Source organism: Ursus maritimus, unplaced genomic scaffold (genome assembly GCF_017311325.1).
Source record: "Ursus maritimus isolate PB19 unplaced genomic scaffold, ASM1731132v1 scaffold_21, whole genome shotgun sequence".
Taxonomy (NCBI): domain Eukaryota; kingdom Metazoa; phylum Chordata; class Mammalia; order Carnivora; family Ursidae; genus Ursus; species Ursus maritimus.
The window spans coordinates 54,203,027-54,221,130 of NW_024424564.1; the positions used below are offsets into that span (position 1 = coordinate 54,203,027).

General features: G+C 57.2%; 1 protein-coding gene across 1 annotated transcript in view; it reads left to right on the plus strand.

The window, feature by feature from the left end:
• TBC1D22A (TBC1 domain family member 22A) overlaps positions 1 to 18,104 on the plus strand; it is a 318,127-nt gene that overhangs the window by 214,204 nt on the left and 85,819 nt on the right. Inside the window, exon 11 of the mRNA XM_040637730.1 lies at positions 8,339 to 8,466. Within this exon, the coding sequence (XP_040493664.1) occupies positions 8,339 to 8,466 (128 nt within the window). The remainder of the gene's footprint in view (positions 1 to 8,338; positions 8,467 to 18,104) is intronic.

An 18,104-nucleotide genomic window follows, 5' to 3' on the forward strand; every position in this document is an offset into this window, starting at 1 on the left:
GTAGAAGAACTTGATTTTAGATAATGTTACTGTCAAAAAAACATGCCTTAATACCTCTCTAAAGATGGGAAGGTAGTGTGTCGTGTGTCAGGTAGATGCTGTTTTCTCCCGTCCTGCCGGGAGCCTTCCTGTCACTCCCTGCGCGTAGGCTGGGTCCTGGGGGTGCTGGTGGCGTCTGTGCCCCGAGGCCCGGGAGTAGCTGCGCTCCGGCCGCTCCCCACCGCTGTGCACTGACCCTGCTAGACTCTCCTGCTCGAGAATGGTTCGCAGCCCTTGTGGGGGTGACACACCTTCACCCCCCTGCCCCGTGTGCAGCCTGTAAGAAGATAGCAGTCGCCTGGCGTGACCTTGATGTTCAAACCGGCCTCGGAGAAGTTATTTTGGGAGAACGTATTTGCCGTTTGTCCTCTGCCCTGATACCTTTTTGAATCGCAGCTCAGGGCCACTTGATGGTGGCGGGAGTATTCTGTTTGTACCCCCAGTGGGTGTGCAGTTCTGCCGCTAACCCCTCGGAGGTGGTGTCAGACCCCACAGGTTAAGGGCTGGCTCAGTTCTCCACCAGACTGCGCCACTTCAGACGTCAGCTGCACCTCCGTGGTCCCCAGGCCGCCTGCACTTCTGACCGAGTGGCCGTAAATTCAGCGGTTCCCGTGGCTCCCTTAGGTTCGACGACCCGCTAGAATGGCTCACAGAGCTCAGGAAGACACTGAACCTATGATTATGGTTTTATTATGAAGGGTACAGATCAGGAGGTCCAGCCGAATAAGGGAGGCATAGAACGGGGTTGGGAAGGGTCTGAGCCTGTAGAGGGTTCCCTCTCCCCCCGGAGTCAGGGCGCGTTGCCCACCTGCCCCGCACTGCATCCGTGTGCTCACCACGAGCAGGGAAGCTCTCCTGGGTCTGAGTGTCCAGAGTGTGTCGGTTTCCTCACATGGGCGCCATTGGATATGGGCCCTGTGTTGGACTCAGTCTCCAGCTCCTCTCTTCTCCCTGACAGCAGGCAGCTGGGGGTCCCAGCCAGTCCCCATCCTGACCCTGCTGAGGGATGTGCTCACCAGAACCTCCCTCAGTAGCATGACAGGGACAGTCCATCCTGGGGGAAGTCCGAAGACTTAGAGCCTCGCTCCCGGGAAAGGGGCAAAAGCCAGTCCCATTCTTTATTTTGGAACAAGGAAGTCTCTCTGACCAGGCACATGGTCCAGAATCATTTCAAAATGGCGCATCTGTAGTGTTTGGCGTTATAGAGGTGCTCCTGGGAAGCCAGCTTCGTGGGTTCTCACTGAGCTTCTGTGCGCTCCTCCTTGCTCGTGGAGGATGCGGAAGGTGTGGAATGGTCCCCCTGTGGGACCCACTGGGATCCTGGGTTTGTGGCACAGGGTGGGGGTGGGGGGTGGGCTTTCTCTCCTTAGGCCATCAGCACATTCCTAAGATGGTGTTAAGTTGTCTAAATACATCTCACTTCCTATTGATTTCCATTACAATTTCCAAGGTAAAAAATGTTTTTTTGAACATCCTTATTGAAATGCAACAGCGTATGTTAATGAGGGAAATGGTTTCCTGAGGAAGCACATTGCGCGTAGCAATACCAGTCAGCTGCCATTGATGGCAGGCCTGCCCTGGGTTGGATTTCCCTCACCAAGTCCCCCCTGCGCACCTGCGCTGTAGGACCACCCCGTAGGCCCTTCCTGGTATCCCGCCCACGCGCTCTGGCCACACACGAGGCAGTGGCTCCCCTTTCTTGATGGTGGCTGCTGCTGTGCCAGGAACTTTTTTGAGAGAGTGCTGGGAGGGAGCAGGCTTTTCAGGGGTGGAGGACCTCAGGGCCCTGAGAGCTGCAAAAACTTTCCAGAAGCTGACCTGGGATTTGAACCCAGGCTCTCTTGACTCTAAACCTGAGGTCTTAGCGCTCTTCCTTAGTGTCTGGCCTGGGCTCACCCACTGCCTGAGGGAGAAGACAGGCCAGTAGCCCAGACCCAGGCCACGGCCTCCTCACTGCCCCTGGTGTGGGGCTGGCACGACGTTTGCCCGCAGGGATTTGCAGGGAGTGTCCTGTGCTTAGAGTGCAATTGTAGGTCCTGGGTTCTGCTCTATTTCCTCACTTCCCCCGTCTGCCCATCCCGTCCCCTTCCAGCTGAGATCCCCTGTCCCTTTGGGGCACCTCTGTGGGTGTCTGTGGTGGGGACCCCTAGACCTCCCCTTCACGGAGGTGGCCGTGCCCCTGCGCCCCTGATACAGGGAGGCCCATGTCCTCTGGCCTGTGGATGCAGCTGGGCCCTGCCTCCGTGTGGGCCTGACTCTTTTCCAGCTCTCGTCCTCCAAACCGAGAGGGTGGGTGAGCCCAGACAAGGGGCTTCTCGGCTGCAAAGAGGCCCGTGTTCACTGTCAGGGGGCTCTTGTTTTGTTCCTTTTTTATCTCTTTAACTGATAGAGAATTGAAATCTTCCTCCCAAATCAAAGCCTATTCACGCCTTGCCCTGCAGAAGTGTGATGCATTCATGTCTGTTCTCGGCTTTGTGGAGGGTTCTGAACCGTGTTCTTCGTCAGGTGTCTAAGTGTGAGCAATTATGCTCACTCTTCGGGCAAATAAATCTGAGTAGTGTCTGCCCTGCATAAACAGTGTGTTTTTTATGCCAAGTCAATGGGATCCGTGTTTTTTTTCCTTTTTAGCATAAATCCTGGGACACAGTGTGTTTGCATAATGTATTTTTATTTTTAATCAAGAAGACAAAATGTTTCAGTGGAATTTTCAGTCTGTAGATCTGCTGTTTAAAGTGCTGAGGAAAAGTGTCCAGCAAATATTGCGGCGGCCTGTGTGTCAATGTGACAGGCACCTTCCTGGGGATGCTGGGACGATGGTGGTGCCCTAGCCCGCCACGGAGGGTTTTGTGAAAAAAATCTTTTCAACCTGAAAGATGACAATAATTACATCTGCCTGCTCATTCATTATATATACACTCTTATTTCCAGTGGAATGGAAAATTTCAAATTCAGAATTATTGCTAACCAAATTACCTTTATCAGTGAAAGAGCATCTGCTCACAATTACTTATAAAATAGGAAAAATGAAGCTTTTCAGCATATATGTTTGCAGCCCTGACATCTATAAATTGAAAGTAATGCGTCGAGTTTAGTTGTCCATTTTTCAACACATTCTAAACAGGAGGTAAGCCCGCCAGGAGTCCTGCATGCGAGAGGGGGGCTGGGGGGCTGGCGGCGGGCCCACTTGTCACTCTCCATCACTTACTTACAGAGAAGCCACCTCCGCATGAGGGACGGGTGCTCCTGCAGGCCTGAGTGTGCAGGGGCGGCCCGGCCTCAGGGTGCCTCATCTCGGCTCCCACCTGGGGCTCAGAGCCCTGCCACAGGGACGGGGGGGGGGCTGGCCTCCTCAGCACCTCTCAGGCAGAGAAGGCCGGGTGCGTGGGGCATGCAGGGTGGCTTATTCTGATGAAGCAGACAACTGTGAGACTCCGGGTTGAATTTTCTGTCTCTCCTCCAGCTGCTGCGCTGTTGGAGGGCAGGCCGCAGGCCTTGTCTGCCCCGTAGCTTCCTCTCCCGGGCAGCCTGGGTACGTGGTGGGGGGAGGGCTCCCTGGTAAATTTTCCCTGAAAGAGCTGATGGATGAGGAGCCTTTGCTCTGGAAGGACTTCACCTGTGTCCTTGTGGGGTCAGCGGGGCGTCGGGTTTCTGGTCGTTCCCGCGGCCCTTGCTTTCCCACGTGGGCCAGGCCTTGTTCTCCAGAGCGCTGTCGCCGTGCCGCCAGGGCTGGTACCCAGACACACGGGGCAAGGCCCTGTGCCCATGTGGCAGTGTGGGGTCCCTTTAGGACATGGAGAGGGGCAGTCCCGTGTCCAGTCCACTGCCGCCTGGCCTGTATCTGTGCACACTTTACCCAGGCAGAGGGTGGCGTGCCCCCGGGTCAAGGTCCTGCAGGCCTGGCCCCTTTAGGAAGGGGCTCTTTCTGGCCCAGTCTGAGGCAGGGACCGCCTCTGTCTGCGTCTCGTGGGGAGGGGCTGAGAACTCACCTGTCCCCATATCTCTGCTGTTGGGGCCTCAGGTGGGACTCAACTGTAGAAGAGAAAGGCTTAATTTTTACAGTTTTCTGAGGTTACTTCAGTGATAGATGTTCCAGAAATGTGTTTAATTTTCCAAATCTGTTTGCTTGCCAGTTTACATTAGAAAGGTGACTCACGCCTCCCAACACGTTTTTGGAGCTATTTCCCCAGTTGGTCAACTGGTGACCTTGTCCTACGCCAGCTGTGAGTGCCACACAGAGCATGGGCCTGGTTGGGGAGGCCACGGCTGTTCTGTCCTTAACTTGTGTGGGCAGCTCCCTTCCCGGGCTTTCGTTCTGTCCACCTGTGCTGAGAGCGTCCGGCTCTGGCCATCATTCTCCCTAAGCCACGTTCCAGGCACGGACTGCATGCCGGGCTGGGCTCTGTGTCTGTCCGTGGGCCCAGATGGCGTCCCCCGTCCCGCAGGAGGCCGGGGTCCTGGGGAAGACCTGCTGGTTGTACCCCATGGAGATCCTGGGTGACAGCCTCTTATCAGTGCCCTGGGCTTGATGGTCCCTCAGCTAACAATCCATGTTGTTACTGGGCAGGAGCAGAGGATGGGAGGCAGTGGCCCTGTGAAAGCGTAACTTGAATCCACGTTGGTAAACTTTGTAGTTGGCATTTCCTTCTCCACTGTTACAATGTGACCCACCCACTGCTGTCGTTGATGGGCTTTGGACTGTGTCAGGCCCACAGGGCGACTGGGATGGGACGGGTGGGCTGACCGCTGTGCCGTGGGAGGCTCCAGGCTGCTGACCTGCTGCAGCCCTGGGGTCTGTCCTGCGCCAGGGGACGAGGCGCTGGTGTGGCCCACATGTCCCTGTAGAGTGGCAGGCTAGGATGACCAGCGGGGGGTACCGGTGACAGCCAGGGCCAGCCGCCTGTCCCGGGAGCTGCCGCTGTGTTGGCCTCCCTCCTTCCTGGGCTGTTTTCAGGCAGGGGTTCTGTCTGCTCAGCTGTTGCCCCTGTTCCAGCCTGCTCTCCCCCAAGCTGCCAACTGTATACGCAGGGAAGTGACTCTACTTTTCCTGTGTGAAGGAGGTTTTTTCAGTAAAATCAGAAATTTTCTAAACTGCGTGTTTAAGTGTTCTCATACTTGAATTTCACACTATCCAGAGTGCTCGAGTCGGTGCCCTGGGCTGCGGCAGAGGCTGGCCATCTGCTGGTGGGGCTTCTGTTCTGGGGCAGCAGGCAAAGGTCAGGCCTGGATGGAGGGGCCACTCAGGGGCCCTTGGGACTGTCCAGAGGGTTAGTTTTGTAGCTGCTGATAATTGTAGGTTAGAAATCATTCTTCAGTTCTTTACAGGGAACACAGTGCCCCATCGCATTGCTGAGAACGCTCCTCCGTACTGCGCTGTGGGGAACAGGAGCAGAGAAGGGAGACTGGGCACTTGGGGCTTTGCTCATTCCTGGTGACTCTGTTCTCCTGGGAACTGCTGCTGGGGGGCCCTGCCTAGCGCCACACTGTTGACGAACTCCTGGCCGCTTTACCCTCCACTAGAGCAAGTGGAAATTTCTCTTTTGTAGTGAAATTAAGTTTATTGAAAAATAATTGTATTTAATAAAACAGAAGTTGATTAGAAGAACATGGTTAGATAGACCACAGTGTGGCCCCACCTGTGGGTTGCACCTGCCCTGCCCCATGTGTGGAACTTCTAGAATGGGGACCCTGTGTGAGAGGCTGGAATTCTGTTGTCCTCTGTCCCTCGACACCCCTGGGTGGGGTTCCGAGAACATCAGAATCTTCCGGAGAGCTGACTAAACACAGATTCTCAGGCCCCACCTGAAAGATTCTGATGGAGAAAGTTGAGATGAGCCTGAGAACCTGTGTCTTAAGCTCCTCAGATGAGGGTGCTGTCCAGCTCAGTGTGGGGACCACTGAGGTCAGCCCCCGCTGCACCCTGTTGTCAGGCCAGCCAGCCCCTGAGCTGGCCTTGTGTTTTGCTGGACGCTGGTGGTCACTCAGGCCTGAGCTCCTCAAGGGCCTCTCACCTGTGTTCACCCAATGCCCCAGGACAGGGGGACAGGCCCTAGTCTGCGGCAAGGGTGTGGAAGATGGGGCTCAAGGGGGCCTAGTGCAAAGACGGCATTTCATTGAAAGCTTAGGTTTTATCCTAAAAATTAGTGATGATAATTGACTTCATAATGCTTATTTATTTGGTCTTACTATAAGAATAGCTTTCAAGTTTCTGAGGGCGATCTGTTCTTACTGCCTAGTGTGACCCCGTTTGCTTCCAGCTGACTTCAGCCTCGATAGCACCTGGCTCCCTGGTTCACACTCCATTCCAGCCCCTTGTGCACAGAAATGTTTTCCTGCTTAGGCGTCACGGGGAAGGACAAATGGGATTGATAATGCAGAAATGTAGGAGTCTTCCTTCGCGCTTGCATGGGCTTGGGTCAGAACCTCTCAATCAAGCAAAAATAAAACAAGTCCTCCTTCCCGGGCATGTGAATTGCTTGTCTGGGGAGAGGGGCCCCTGCCCATAGGAGCTGAATCCCTGGGGGAGCAGACATCAGCCAGAGCTGGTGGGCCTTCCCTCTCTGCCTGTTTCCTGGCCTCGGCACCCGGGGCCCAGCCTGCCCTATGCCGTGCCCAGAGCCCTCGGTCCCTATATTCATTCCCGAAGAGGCAGCACGTGGTGGGCCTTGGGGCGTCTGGGGTCTTCCCACTGCCTGGTCCCAGCAGCCTCCTCCCTGGCATCTCGCTCCCAGCTGGCTGCAAGGACTCAGAAATGAGCCTGTGTGGTTCTTCTCAGCCCCGTGCCATTAGTCACTGTCTAGTTGTGATTGATCCTATAGTGTGTTGCTGGGTCTGCTGCACCATGTGGCCCAGCTGTTCCCCCACACCCAGCCTTGCATGTGTCCTGCCCCGCCTGCCACGTCAAGGGTCCAGGCGTGTTTGTCATGCTCAGCCGGGGACAGCAGTGGCTTGGAGTGGGGTGTCCTAGCAGAGCCAGTGACGGAACTGGCTCCAGTAGTGGGAACCAGAGCTGTCTGGAGCTTTTCTGTGGCCCGCCTTCCTCTCCTGTGGACGAGAGCACCTCGCCAGGCACTCACACTTCAGCCAGAGTGACTGTAAGGTGCAGAGGGTCTCAGGACAGGGCCCTCCCACCCCTCGCACCCCCCCCCCCCTTGTGCTTGGGGACACGAGTAAAAACAAACCAGAAGCAACAAAACACTAATACTTGTTTATTGTTAGTTCTGGAACTTTCTTTGGGAGAGCGGGAAAACCTGTAAACTTTTTTCAGGGTCACTTCTCAGGGCTGGTCACGGGAAGGTAGGCCCCAGAGAGAAGGAACTTGCATGTAACTCAGGAACTCAAAAGATATGTGCGGGAAGAGTGCTTTTAGCAGCGCTTGGTGGGCCCTGATTAATCACAGTCAGCACGGGAAGGTTCCCGTTCGGCAGCACTTGCTTGTCCTCCGAAACAGCGCAGAGTGGATCTTTGCGGGCAGAATGCTGGGAAAAAGCAGGGTCACCACCATCCCCAGAATCTTTGCTTCCTGTAGGGGCATATCCAGGGTTCATAAACCGTGGAGCTTCGTGGAGCTCCAGAGCCTCGCCCCAGGTTGCTGAGCACTCGGCAGAGAGGTCTGGGCAGGGAGCACAGGGGACCTCAGCTGAGGAGTTGCTGCCCATGGCAGTGGGGTGGGGAGGAGCCATTCGTGGCTGGTGGGAGATCGTGCGTCAGGGAAGCTTGGTTCTTCTGAGAGGTCAGCCATCTGGAGGCCAGCCCCAAACCTGGAATCCAGAGGCACCCAGCCTAGGGCCCAGGGCTGTGTCCCGCTTGCTGGCTCACTGGCTGGGTCCGGGAACACGTGGGGAATTGGCCTGGGATGAGCTTGAGGTCGTTTTGGGAGCCAGCGAGCTCTCCTTCTCTCTGTCCGAGCCCTCCTGGGCCTGCAGCCTATGCCTGGTGGACTTGCCTGGGGCGGGAGTGAGCGCTCACTGCATGCCCCGGAGCGTCCGCTGGCCTCGCAAACCTGTTTCTCACCCGCGAGGCAGGAGTGGTCTTGCCCCTCTTACTGGGGCTGGGGCGGGGCGGGGGCATCTGCAGCATGGTGCACACATGACCCCGGGCCACCCTCGCCGCTGTTCCCGTCACGGCCACCACTGCCGCTCCCTTTCCAGAGGAAGAATCGATCTGAATTCTCTTAATGGAGATGACTTCTTCGCTCCCTGGGTGTGTGGCTTGGGCATCTGGTGGTCGGCGTGGGTGGTCCCGGGGTCACCCCCGGGGGGCTCTCCCTCACTGCCTTGGGGCCTGTGTTTGTCTCGTGCAGACCAAGTCCACCGGCACCTGGACCAGCACGAGGTGAGGTACCTGCAGTTCGCCTTCCGCTGGATGAACAACCTGCTGATGCGGGAAGTGCCCCTGCGCTGCACCATCCGCCTGTGGGACACCTACCAGGTGAGCTGTCCCCGACGGCCCCCGGCGGCCCTGCGCACGCTCCCTCCTGCCGCGCCCGGCCTGGCCCGCCTGCCGCGCTGGCTTTGTGCCCGCAGGCGTCCGCTCGAGGAACGTCCTTTTCTGGTGTTCTTGTCGTCTGCGTAGATGTAGAACCGGGAAGAAGAACTTCCTGTCGTTCTGTTTGTAGCTGAATTTCATTCCGACCGTGTGGTGCCAGCGTCCCCGGGGCTCATGAGCAATTTACATTTCGTCAGGGTCCTAGGGGTGTGGTGGGGGATGCTTGTAACTCTGCGTACGTCTGCGCCGCGGCTGCCAGAAACATTCACACTCAGGACTCACACGTTGTCTTTGTTTTGAGTTACTTATAATAAAGATTTTTAAAAAAATCACTGACAGATTCAGTGCAATATGAAATTTTCTCCTCTCCACCGATTTTGATGAAATTCATTTCTTCTGGAGATTGAGTTTTCTGGAACAAACCACCTTTGTTCCCTTGAGTGTCCCATTGCTTATTCTAGCACCTTTTCATTTTGCTGGAGATGTTTGCTGAAGCTGAGGCCGCGCTGCAGGGCTTACACGCCCGCCGTTCATCATCCCTCGCGGAGAGCGGGAGCCTGACGTGGGCCCGGGAGTGGAGGCCCGCGGAGGCTGGGTTCTTCACGCCGAGAGGCAGGGTTTCTGCTGCAGTGCGCCCCAGCATTCGCGGGCTCTGGACCGGGAAAGGGAGCGCCGGGCGGTGGCTGCTGTGTAGGGCAGCATAAGCCCCAGCCGCGGGGCTGGCCTCCCGCGTGGGAGCCTTGCACGTAGACGTTCATGAATGTGGTGGCGGAAGGCGGGAGGCCCCTTAGAGCTTGTCCTGCACGTCCTTCCCCTTCCCTCCCCTTCCCTCCCTTGAAGGAGCCCTCGGTCTGGACCTGCGTTTTCTCTCTGGGGTAGGAGCTCCAGCTGCTGAGCGGCCCGGCCCCCGCGCCCGCGGCTTCCGACGCCGCGCTTGTGGTCACGGGAATCAGCCGGAGCGGCGGCCCGAAGTTCTGTTCCTGAGGACGTCCTCGTGTCCCGTGGGGCTCGGGGCTGCTGGTGCTTCTGGAGCCCCATGCTTTGACTTTGCTTTCCGTTTTTGCGGCTTGCGTGTTCTAATGATATTCACTGTAGAAATTATGACGACTCAGCTGCTTGGGTCCAGATCCCCCACTTCGGTTTTGCTTTTCTGAGTGCTTGGCAATTACAGACTTTTTGGCCACTGACACTTGCTGGGATATAAAGCCTTCCCTGGGCTGTTCAGTGCGAATGGCTGTCAGCCTGGTGCTATTAAGTGGGTCTCGGTAGCATCGTAGGAAACAAACTTAATACCCCGTGACGTGGGAACGCTCTCCATTTGTGATGGGTTAGGCTGTTGAAGACCCTGGTCCCCTCATTAAACACACAGTTCCTTGTAATGACGTCCCCATTACAGATAAATTAGGTACGAAGTCAGTCGCATTGTGAGGAACCAGAAAACAGATCTGTGTGTCTGTGGTCCTGCACCACTTCCCTCAGACTCCTAATAGGTGTTAAAACTTTAAGCACAGTTGTGGCATCTTTATTGCGTTAATTTTCCTGAAATTAAATTTTGTCATGAATTGACTCATTTGTACCATGGACTCATTCTTGAGCTGACAGTACCATGGTCATAAACCTTTTCATATCTTAAAAATTGGGGGTATTTCTATTTTACAGGTCCAAGTAACCATGAAATTGTATTACATCTTTTGGCAATGAAAATACATAGTAATCATGGGATGGCATTCTGGTGATTACTCTCACCTAAACTGGGGTGTTTACCAGCTGGGCCATTGTAGGTTTCAATAGCTCCTTAACCCCTTGAAGGTAGCTTGAAGCCCAGTGAGGGCGTGTGCCCACAAAGGGTTTTGGGGGGCAGCTGCTCTGACCCAGGCTCCCAGCGGGAAGTGGCGTGAAGATGAATGAGGGGCACCCTCACAGGCGTGAAAACAGGCATTTAAGAAGCACAAACAATCCAGCCACAGCCCAGGCTTCAGGGAGATGGCCCTGGCTCCCTGGGCACGTCGCGCTTTTGTTCGCAGTGGTTAGGCTGGAGGGGGCAGTCTGACTCCTGGGGAGCCTGGGCCGTGGGAGCCGATGCCAGGCCTCTAGGACTTGGCTCTCAGCCTTGCCTTTGGCTGCCCATCCCTGGACTGTGGGAAGGGTCCATCTGTCCATCCACCATGTGGATACTGATTACCTCCAACAAGAGAGACCCCTGGGCTTGTTTCCTTTGCTCTTGGTCTGCAGCTGTGGAGGTGAGGTCGTCTGTCCCTAACCTGTTGGGGCCCTTGGTCAGCCAGGCGTGCTCTGGTTTCATTCCTGTTGCTCTCTGACCCTCCCTTCTCTTCCACAAGCTAGCCTCTTGGTCTGTGTCCATGAGAAGGCATGCAGGCCTTGCTCTCAGGTGAAGGAGGGCAGACACTGAGTTGGCAGGAAGAGGGGGGGCACCGCACTGCTGTGACTGGACAGTGATGGTGTGGGCTCGGCCTCCCCCCGCCGGCTCTGAGAAAGCTAGCCTGGTACTTGCAGCCTTTTGGCCCTGGAGGGACCCTGTTGTCCTGTGCTGGTGGCGGGGTTGGGGGGTGTGGGCAGCCCTGCCGAGGGTCCCTTCGGAGGCATGCCCCCACAGTTTCCCCTCTGCCCTCACCACTGTCCCAGCACAGAGGTGCGGCTGGAGCTGCTCCCTCTGTCCTGTCCTCTCTTCCCGGTGGGATGACGGTGGAGGGAGGAAGGTAACATGCGGGCCCCCGGCCTCCAGCTGTGCAGAAGTCCTTCCCTGAGTGCCCTTACGTCCCAGCAGACAGATGCAGGAGTGTGCAAGGCTCCCGTAAGGTCGGGGTGTTTGCTGTGGAGAAAACAGTGAGAAGCAGGGAGCTGCGCATGAGGGAGTGCGAGGGGGAGTGATGTGCTCATCCAGTCCTGCTGGACGAAGGGGAGAAGCCTAGATCCCACGGGCGCTAGACCTGCAGTCCTCCTGGTGCCGGGGGGAGCTGAGGCGATGACGTGCAGGGCGTGACCGCAGCAGCTGTTGTGAAGGAACGAGGGTGTCGGGAGCTGCTGTTCTCCCTGTGGGTTTGGGGACGGCTGCTCCGTTAAGGTCTGAGCTGGAACCGGAGTGAAGGGTGGAGTGAGCCCCGGGAACATCCAGGGAGAGAAGGTTTTAGATGTCAGGAGCAAGCAGTGTCCCCGGCTCCTCGGGGCTCTCCCTGCAGCAGCAGGGTCCTGGGAGAACGCAGGGGTAGGTCCTTGGCTGCCTTCCCCCCTCCGCGTCCCATGCTTGCTCTTTAGTCTGGAGGCCTATGGAAGCCCCTTGTGGGAAGAAGCTTCTGTCCCAGGCCCTGCCGTTGTGTCTGAGCTTGGCTGCTCAACCTCCCGAGATGATGGGAGAGGATGTGCTCTGTGCCCCATTGGCAAGGGGTCCCTGACCCTCGAGGTGCGGTTTAGGGTGAGCTCTGCCTCCCCGTGATGGGGTGGCCACAATAAGGGCCTTGCCCGGGAGGAGATGGGCCCAGAGGGGTTGGCAAACGCAGGTTCCCCAAGGGCAGAGACAAGCGAAGTTTCCGGATTGTAACTCCCTTGTGCTCCATGGCAGTAGGACGTCAGGCAGCTCAGGACGGCTTCCGCTCCTCGGGCTCCGTGGTGCTTCCATACGGACGTTAGGTTTGCTTTGCTGTTTCTGTGAAGAATGTCATTGGCGTTTTGGTGGGGATTGCGGTGAGTCTGCAGGTGGCTTTGCGTAGTGTGGGCCTTCGCACTATTGATTCATCGGGTCCATGAGCACAGGACGTCTTTCCGTTTGTTTGCCTCGTCCTCCGTTCTGTTCATCGGTGCTTCGGTTTCCAGTGTGCAAGCCTGTCACCTCCGTGGTTGGATTTACTAGTAAGTATTTTATTCTTTTCGAGGCACTTGTCCATGGGATAGTTCCCTATAGTTCACTGTTAGGGTAGAAAAATGCAGCTGATTTTCGTGTATTGATGTTTAACTTGCAACTTTACTGAATTTGTTTATTCCAAGGAGATGAGATCAGTATTGCAAGAGGCCCCCCCCACGTTCGTTGCAGCATTATTCACAATAGCAGGACATGGGAGTGACCCAGTGTGGGTGTGTAAGTATATGGAGGTGCAGGGGGCCTGGCCGCGCTGCGAGGGGGAGGGACGGGAGCGCTGGACTGCGTGGAGCCAACGGGAGGGATTCGGGAGCAGCGCGTGCACTAGAAGGTTCTAGGGTGATGGAAGCGCCCAGTGGGGTAGCCCGTGGGCATAGTGGCTTATTCGAAATGAGAAATGTGACTGAGGACCTGAACTTCTCATTTTACTTTATTTAAATTTAAATGGAATAGGCCCACACAGTGAGTGGCTGCCTTATGTGGGGTGCAGCTCTGGGAAGGGGATGGCGGGGTCAGTAGGTCATGGTGGGGAGTGGGCAGCTCCCCATTCCACTGGAGCAGTAGTGCCCTGGCCGTTGAAGGCTGCAGAGAGGTGCACTTTGGGTGGGGTGGGCTGACCTCAGCTTGCATTGAGGTGACCCCACATCTTCTGAGTAGTATGGCTGTGAAGGGGAGAGGGGGGACGGGGTGGGAAGGGGACAGAGGGCTGATTCCCGGTTGCACAGTGGGCAGTCCTGAGCATTTCCAAGCTCACGGAGATTGCCATTCGTGCAGTGGGGAAGGCTCGCTGGGTGGTGGGAATGTTGCCACGGGCTGGGGTCCCTTCCTCCCCAGGGTCCTGCGAGGTTGATTCAGAAGTGAGTGTGCCGCCGGGGCGCATCCTAAGTAAAGAACACCTATAGCTTTCTGAAGGGAGATGGGAGGGCTGGGTCTGTAGGGGACAGTCAGGGCTCTGGCTGGGGTGTTGGCATCACTGCCTGGCACTTGGGGAGTGAGCCTGGGGCATGAGCTGCTGTGGAGCTGGCCCTCGGGTGGCGGGTGTGTTCTGGTGAATTCCACCTTCCTCCTGCCTTCTCCAGCACCGCCCAGCTTCGTGGACACGTGTGGGGCCCTGCACGTGGCTCTACAGAGGGCTCCTCTCCTCCATCCTGAGGCTAGGGACGGCTTTGGTAAATGAGGGTGGTGCCGACGGAGCCCTTGGAGACCTCATGCTTCCTACAATCTGGTGATTTTGTTTTAAGAAAAGGAAAAATTTCTTACTGCCCGGTGAGTATTGCAAGATGACTTCATTTGGCTTAAGGCATTTATTAAATTCCTTCCTCGTGTTATCCAAAGGCCACCTGAATTCTAATTAGGACACTTCCACTCTCCATACCCCAAAGAGCGTCTTCAGTCACGCTCTTCACGGGGCTGGCAGTAAATCACAGGAGATGGACTGCCGAGCTCATCTTTGGATCTGGTCGTTTGCACACCGTCTGCAGGGCCGCCGCACCCGGATGCTCAGAGCTGACTGTGCTGGTGGGCGAGGCCGGAGGTTCCAGGCCCCTGGTGCACACGTGTTCAAGGGAGCAGCGTGAGGGTCACCAGTCCCTAGGGTGTTACCGCCAATCAAGCACTGAATGGTCCACCTGCAGCCAAACGGAACTGGGTCCTTCCAGGAGAGGATCTGTGTGGAGCAGATGTCTCTGTGGCCTTCCGGACTCTGGCCTCTCTGCCCTAGCTCAGCGCTGTCCTTGGAGCCCAGGGCAGGGCATTTCCTGAAGCTTGTTTTGCGGGACCGATCTGGGGATTCCACGCGGTGTTTCCAGTCGAGGACCGGCTCCCATCCCGAGGACAGGGCTCATCAGTCACTGCGGAGGCCTGGGAATCGCAGACCTTCAGGACTTGCCTAACGCCCTATTCCCCTCACGCTTGGCCTGTGCCACCTTTGCTGTCCCTGGAGAGGGCGTGTCCAAGATGGTGAGAGGCGGGGCCTCCCTGGGCTTCAGAGGACTTGTCTGCACCTCTGGGGAAGAGCTTGATCGTTCAGTCAAGGCACGTTTACTGAGCACCTATTCTGGGCCTGGCCCTTTCTCAGCCCTGGGGACACAGTGATGGAAGACAGGGACCCTGACCTCAAAGAGCCCCCATCCCAGCGAGAGAGCCTGGCTACTCACGCGCAGCTGTGCTGAAGAAGTTGCACCGGGATGTGTGGTCCCCGGGCCTGCACAGCCAGTGGGCAGGGAGGGCATGGTGGGTCCCCAAATGAGATCGGCCCCCGGCGATGAAGGCTTCTAGCAGAGGGTCTTGGGGAAGGAGTTCCGAGAGCCCCGGCCACGAAGGAGTGAACGAGGAGTGTGTGGAGCAGGAGGAAGGCTGCCAGGAACGGGCGTGGGTGGGCAGTGGATATGCAGGACCTGGGGTGTGGAGGAAGGGCCTGGAGGCTGCCGCCACCCTCCAGGCGGGGGACAGCTGTGGCTTGGTCACAAATAGTCCCTGTGGAGCCAGCGAGAAGATGCTGGATTTGCAATAACCAGGCACTGTGTGTGATTGTACCTGATGCCAATCTGCGGATGGCCTGTATCTATCCGTCTGTCCCCCCACCGGTCAGTCCTTCCACTTGTCCACCTTCTACTACATGAATCCTGGTCTGACGTAGGCCCCGGCTCCCTCGAGATGCCTGACGTGGTGTCCGTGCCCGGAGGGGTCCACTGCCTGGCGTGGGAGGTGGACACGCAGCCGTGACAGGAGGTGCTGTGCCAGAGGTGATGATGAGGCAGGGGACTTGGGGCACCTCACTCTGCCCAGGGCAGAGGAGGCTTCCCAGGGGACATTTCAGCAGGACCTTGAGCTGAGGACAGGCCTGGGCCAGAGCCGGATGCCAGGAAGGGCTTGCCGAGGGAAGGAGTGTGGTTTGGCCCAAAGAGGCAGGTGGACATGGCCTGCTCTGCGGGAGCTGTGGTGGGCATGGCTGCATGAGGGTGTTTGGGTGCCGGGGCAGAATGGAAGCCACTAAACTGAGCGGAAGTTACGGGCAGTGGGTGGCCTGGGTGGTGGTGGCAGGGGGGCAGGTCCAGGTCCACTGTCTCATCCACCAGGCTGGGTGCTCCCAGCTCTGTTTCCAGAGGGTGACTTAGCTTCTATAGGTTTGGGTTCCTGCTTGTGCAAGAGCTTGGTGCTGCTTACCACGGCCGCTTGTCGAGCCCTGCCTGTGACGAGGGCCTGTTGCCGTGGCTGGACCTCCAGCTCCGCCTGTGACGAGGGCCTGTTGCTGTGGCTGGACCTCCAGGCCCACCAGCCCTTCTGCAGGAAGTCCTGAGTTGAGGCTGCCGGGGCCCGGCACCCAGCTCTTGTCAGTCATCTTTGTCAGCCCCCCAGCACCCTCTCACTAGGCGGTAGCCTCGGTGAGTAAAGCCCAGTGGCCCAGAGAGAGGAGCTGGCAGGTGGGGTGGCCCGGCTGAGCGGTTCCCGGGGGCTGGTGGAGGGGCCAGGGGTGTGAGGGCTGATGCCGGCTCTGCACGTACGCAGCATCCTGGGCTTGGGCTTCAGGTTCTGGGTGCCTTAGTGATGGGTGCCGAATGTAAATCCTGCCCAGGTTGCCCCCACGGCTTCCATCCTTTGTCCCAGGGGTGGTCCTTTTGGACCTCTCCTCCCAGCTCCTCTACTGGCTGCGCTGTAACTACAGGAGTGTCACTGGCCACCCCTGGGTGGGGTGGAGAGCACCCTTTGAGTGCAGCCCCCGCGGGAGCTCTGCATGGGGGGCCAGGTGACAGCCGTGCGGCGCTCCCGAGCCTTCAGGGTGCCGCAGCCCGGATTCGCCGTGAATCAGGTGACGTTGGAGCTGATGGATTGGGTTAATCTAATAAAACTGGAGAAGCAGGTCTCCTTACAACATACTTTTTCATAAGCCCATTAAGATTTGAGGTCGTAAGCTTTTCATGTCTGCCCTCCTACGGGAGCAGGCATAGATCACTGTCAGCTGGGCAAGGATTTAGAAATGAGAATATTCAGCAAGACTGTGCTTGCTGCTGATAACTTTGCAGGGAGGAGCTGGGAGAGGGCGTCTCCACTCTTTCAGAGTGGCAATGAAGTCAGTGTCCTGGGGATTTAGAAGTAGTATTTAAAGAAGTATCCAGAATGCCCTTAGCGACTCTAAGACTTTGATTCATATTTCAATCAGGTTGGGTTTTATCAGAGCTTATTCAGGGCTTGGACACTAAGGAGAAGAACCCTTCCCTCTGCAGGCCTGGTTTGCTCCAGCACAGTTGGCCAGGTGTATGGGGGTGAGTCTGGTCCGGGTGCTTCCTGGGAATGAGTGACGTTCTGGGTGGGGGCTTGGGACACCTGTCAGCTTCCACACAGTCACTGACATGGACAGTCACCCCCTGCTTTTGTAGGTGAAATTCTGATTTGTCCTTGGAGCAAGAAAAGAAAGTTGTTAAACGTTTTAGTTTCTGAGTTCTAAATTTGTAACATAAAATCTTCATTTCTGGGAAGTTATGTGAGGAGGGACTCTCCAGTGCGTCTGCCCAGCAACAGGCCAGACAGGGCAGCTCCTTGTGGGTGGCCACTCGTTCACTGCCGGAAAGAGCTATTGCAGAGTCACAGTCAGGTCTGGAGCTGGGTGGAGAGACAGTTCCTGGTGAGAACTGGCTCAGCGGGGTGGAGTGCACGCTATGGCTGGGAGAGCCTGGACCTGCAAGTTTGAGAAAGAACCGGGGGCTTTGGGTGACGCAGTGGAAGTCAGCGGTGTGGTGTGGCCTCTCCGCCTATGTCCCTGGAGCCCCCAGGTGTCAGCAGATTCTCTGACATCTGAGAAGCCCCAGCTCCTTCAGAGCCACGAAGGGGACAGTGGCTCACTGTCACTTTCTGGGGGACCGTGGACCCCTGGCAGGCTGTGGAGTCGTTGGGACAGACACCTTAGTTCCCAAGTGCCTGGTTGGGAGGCACACGGGGAAGACCAGAAATGCCTGTTGAAGGAATCCGTCACACAGACCAGCGGGTAGGGTGCTCCCACCTGTCGTGAAGAGCGAGGAGGGAGGAGCCGAGGCTGGGGAGAGATTTCTGGGGATGCAGGTGCTGCCTGTGTGCTGGGGCCGGGCCTGGTGCTGGCATCGGACTTGGTCTTTGTGGCTCTGGAGGAGGAGCTGGAATATGTGGGTAGAAATAACGGGGCTTATAATCAAAGTGTCTTCTGGCTGGAGCCGGGCCGTCACAGACACTGGTGTCCCGGTCTCGTCCAGGTTTTAGTTCACGAGGAGTCAGAGAGCAGTGGCCAGGACCCTGCAGCCCCGAGTCTGGGTCTGCACATCCCCAGAGCCAGGCTGCTGGAGCCCCTGGCTGGGAGTCTGAGGTGACAGAGCCGGATGCCTCACGCAAGGTCACGCTGCGGGTAATGGCTCGTCACGGCTTTACTGAGCTCTGAGGTGATATATTTGTGAATATTTTATCTTCAGTGTGACCTTAAGCAGCCTGTCTGACTTCTTTAGGCCTCTGGACAGAAGGTTCTAGAAAACCAGGGGCTGTTAGAGGAAACCTGTGGGAGGACTGGCTTCATCTGCCGCGTGAGGGAGGGCATGTGTCCTCCTGGGGCAGCTGGCCCAGGGTAAGGTGGGGGGCCAGGCCCGGCCAGCTCGCGGCGGGGTGGGGGGCTGCTCCCCACACACCTGAGGTCAGGTCTGCACTCGCTCAGCGCACAGCCCGAGAGCTCTGCCGCGGTCGGGGGGGGGGG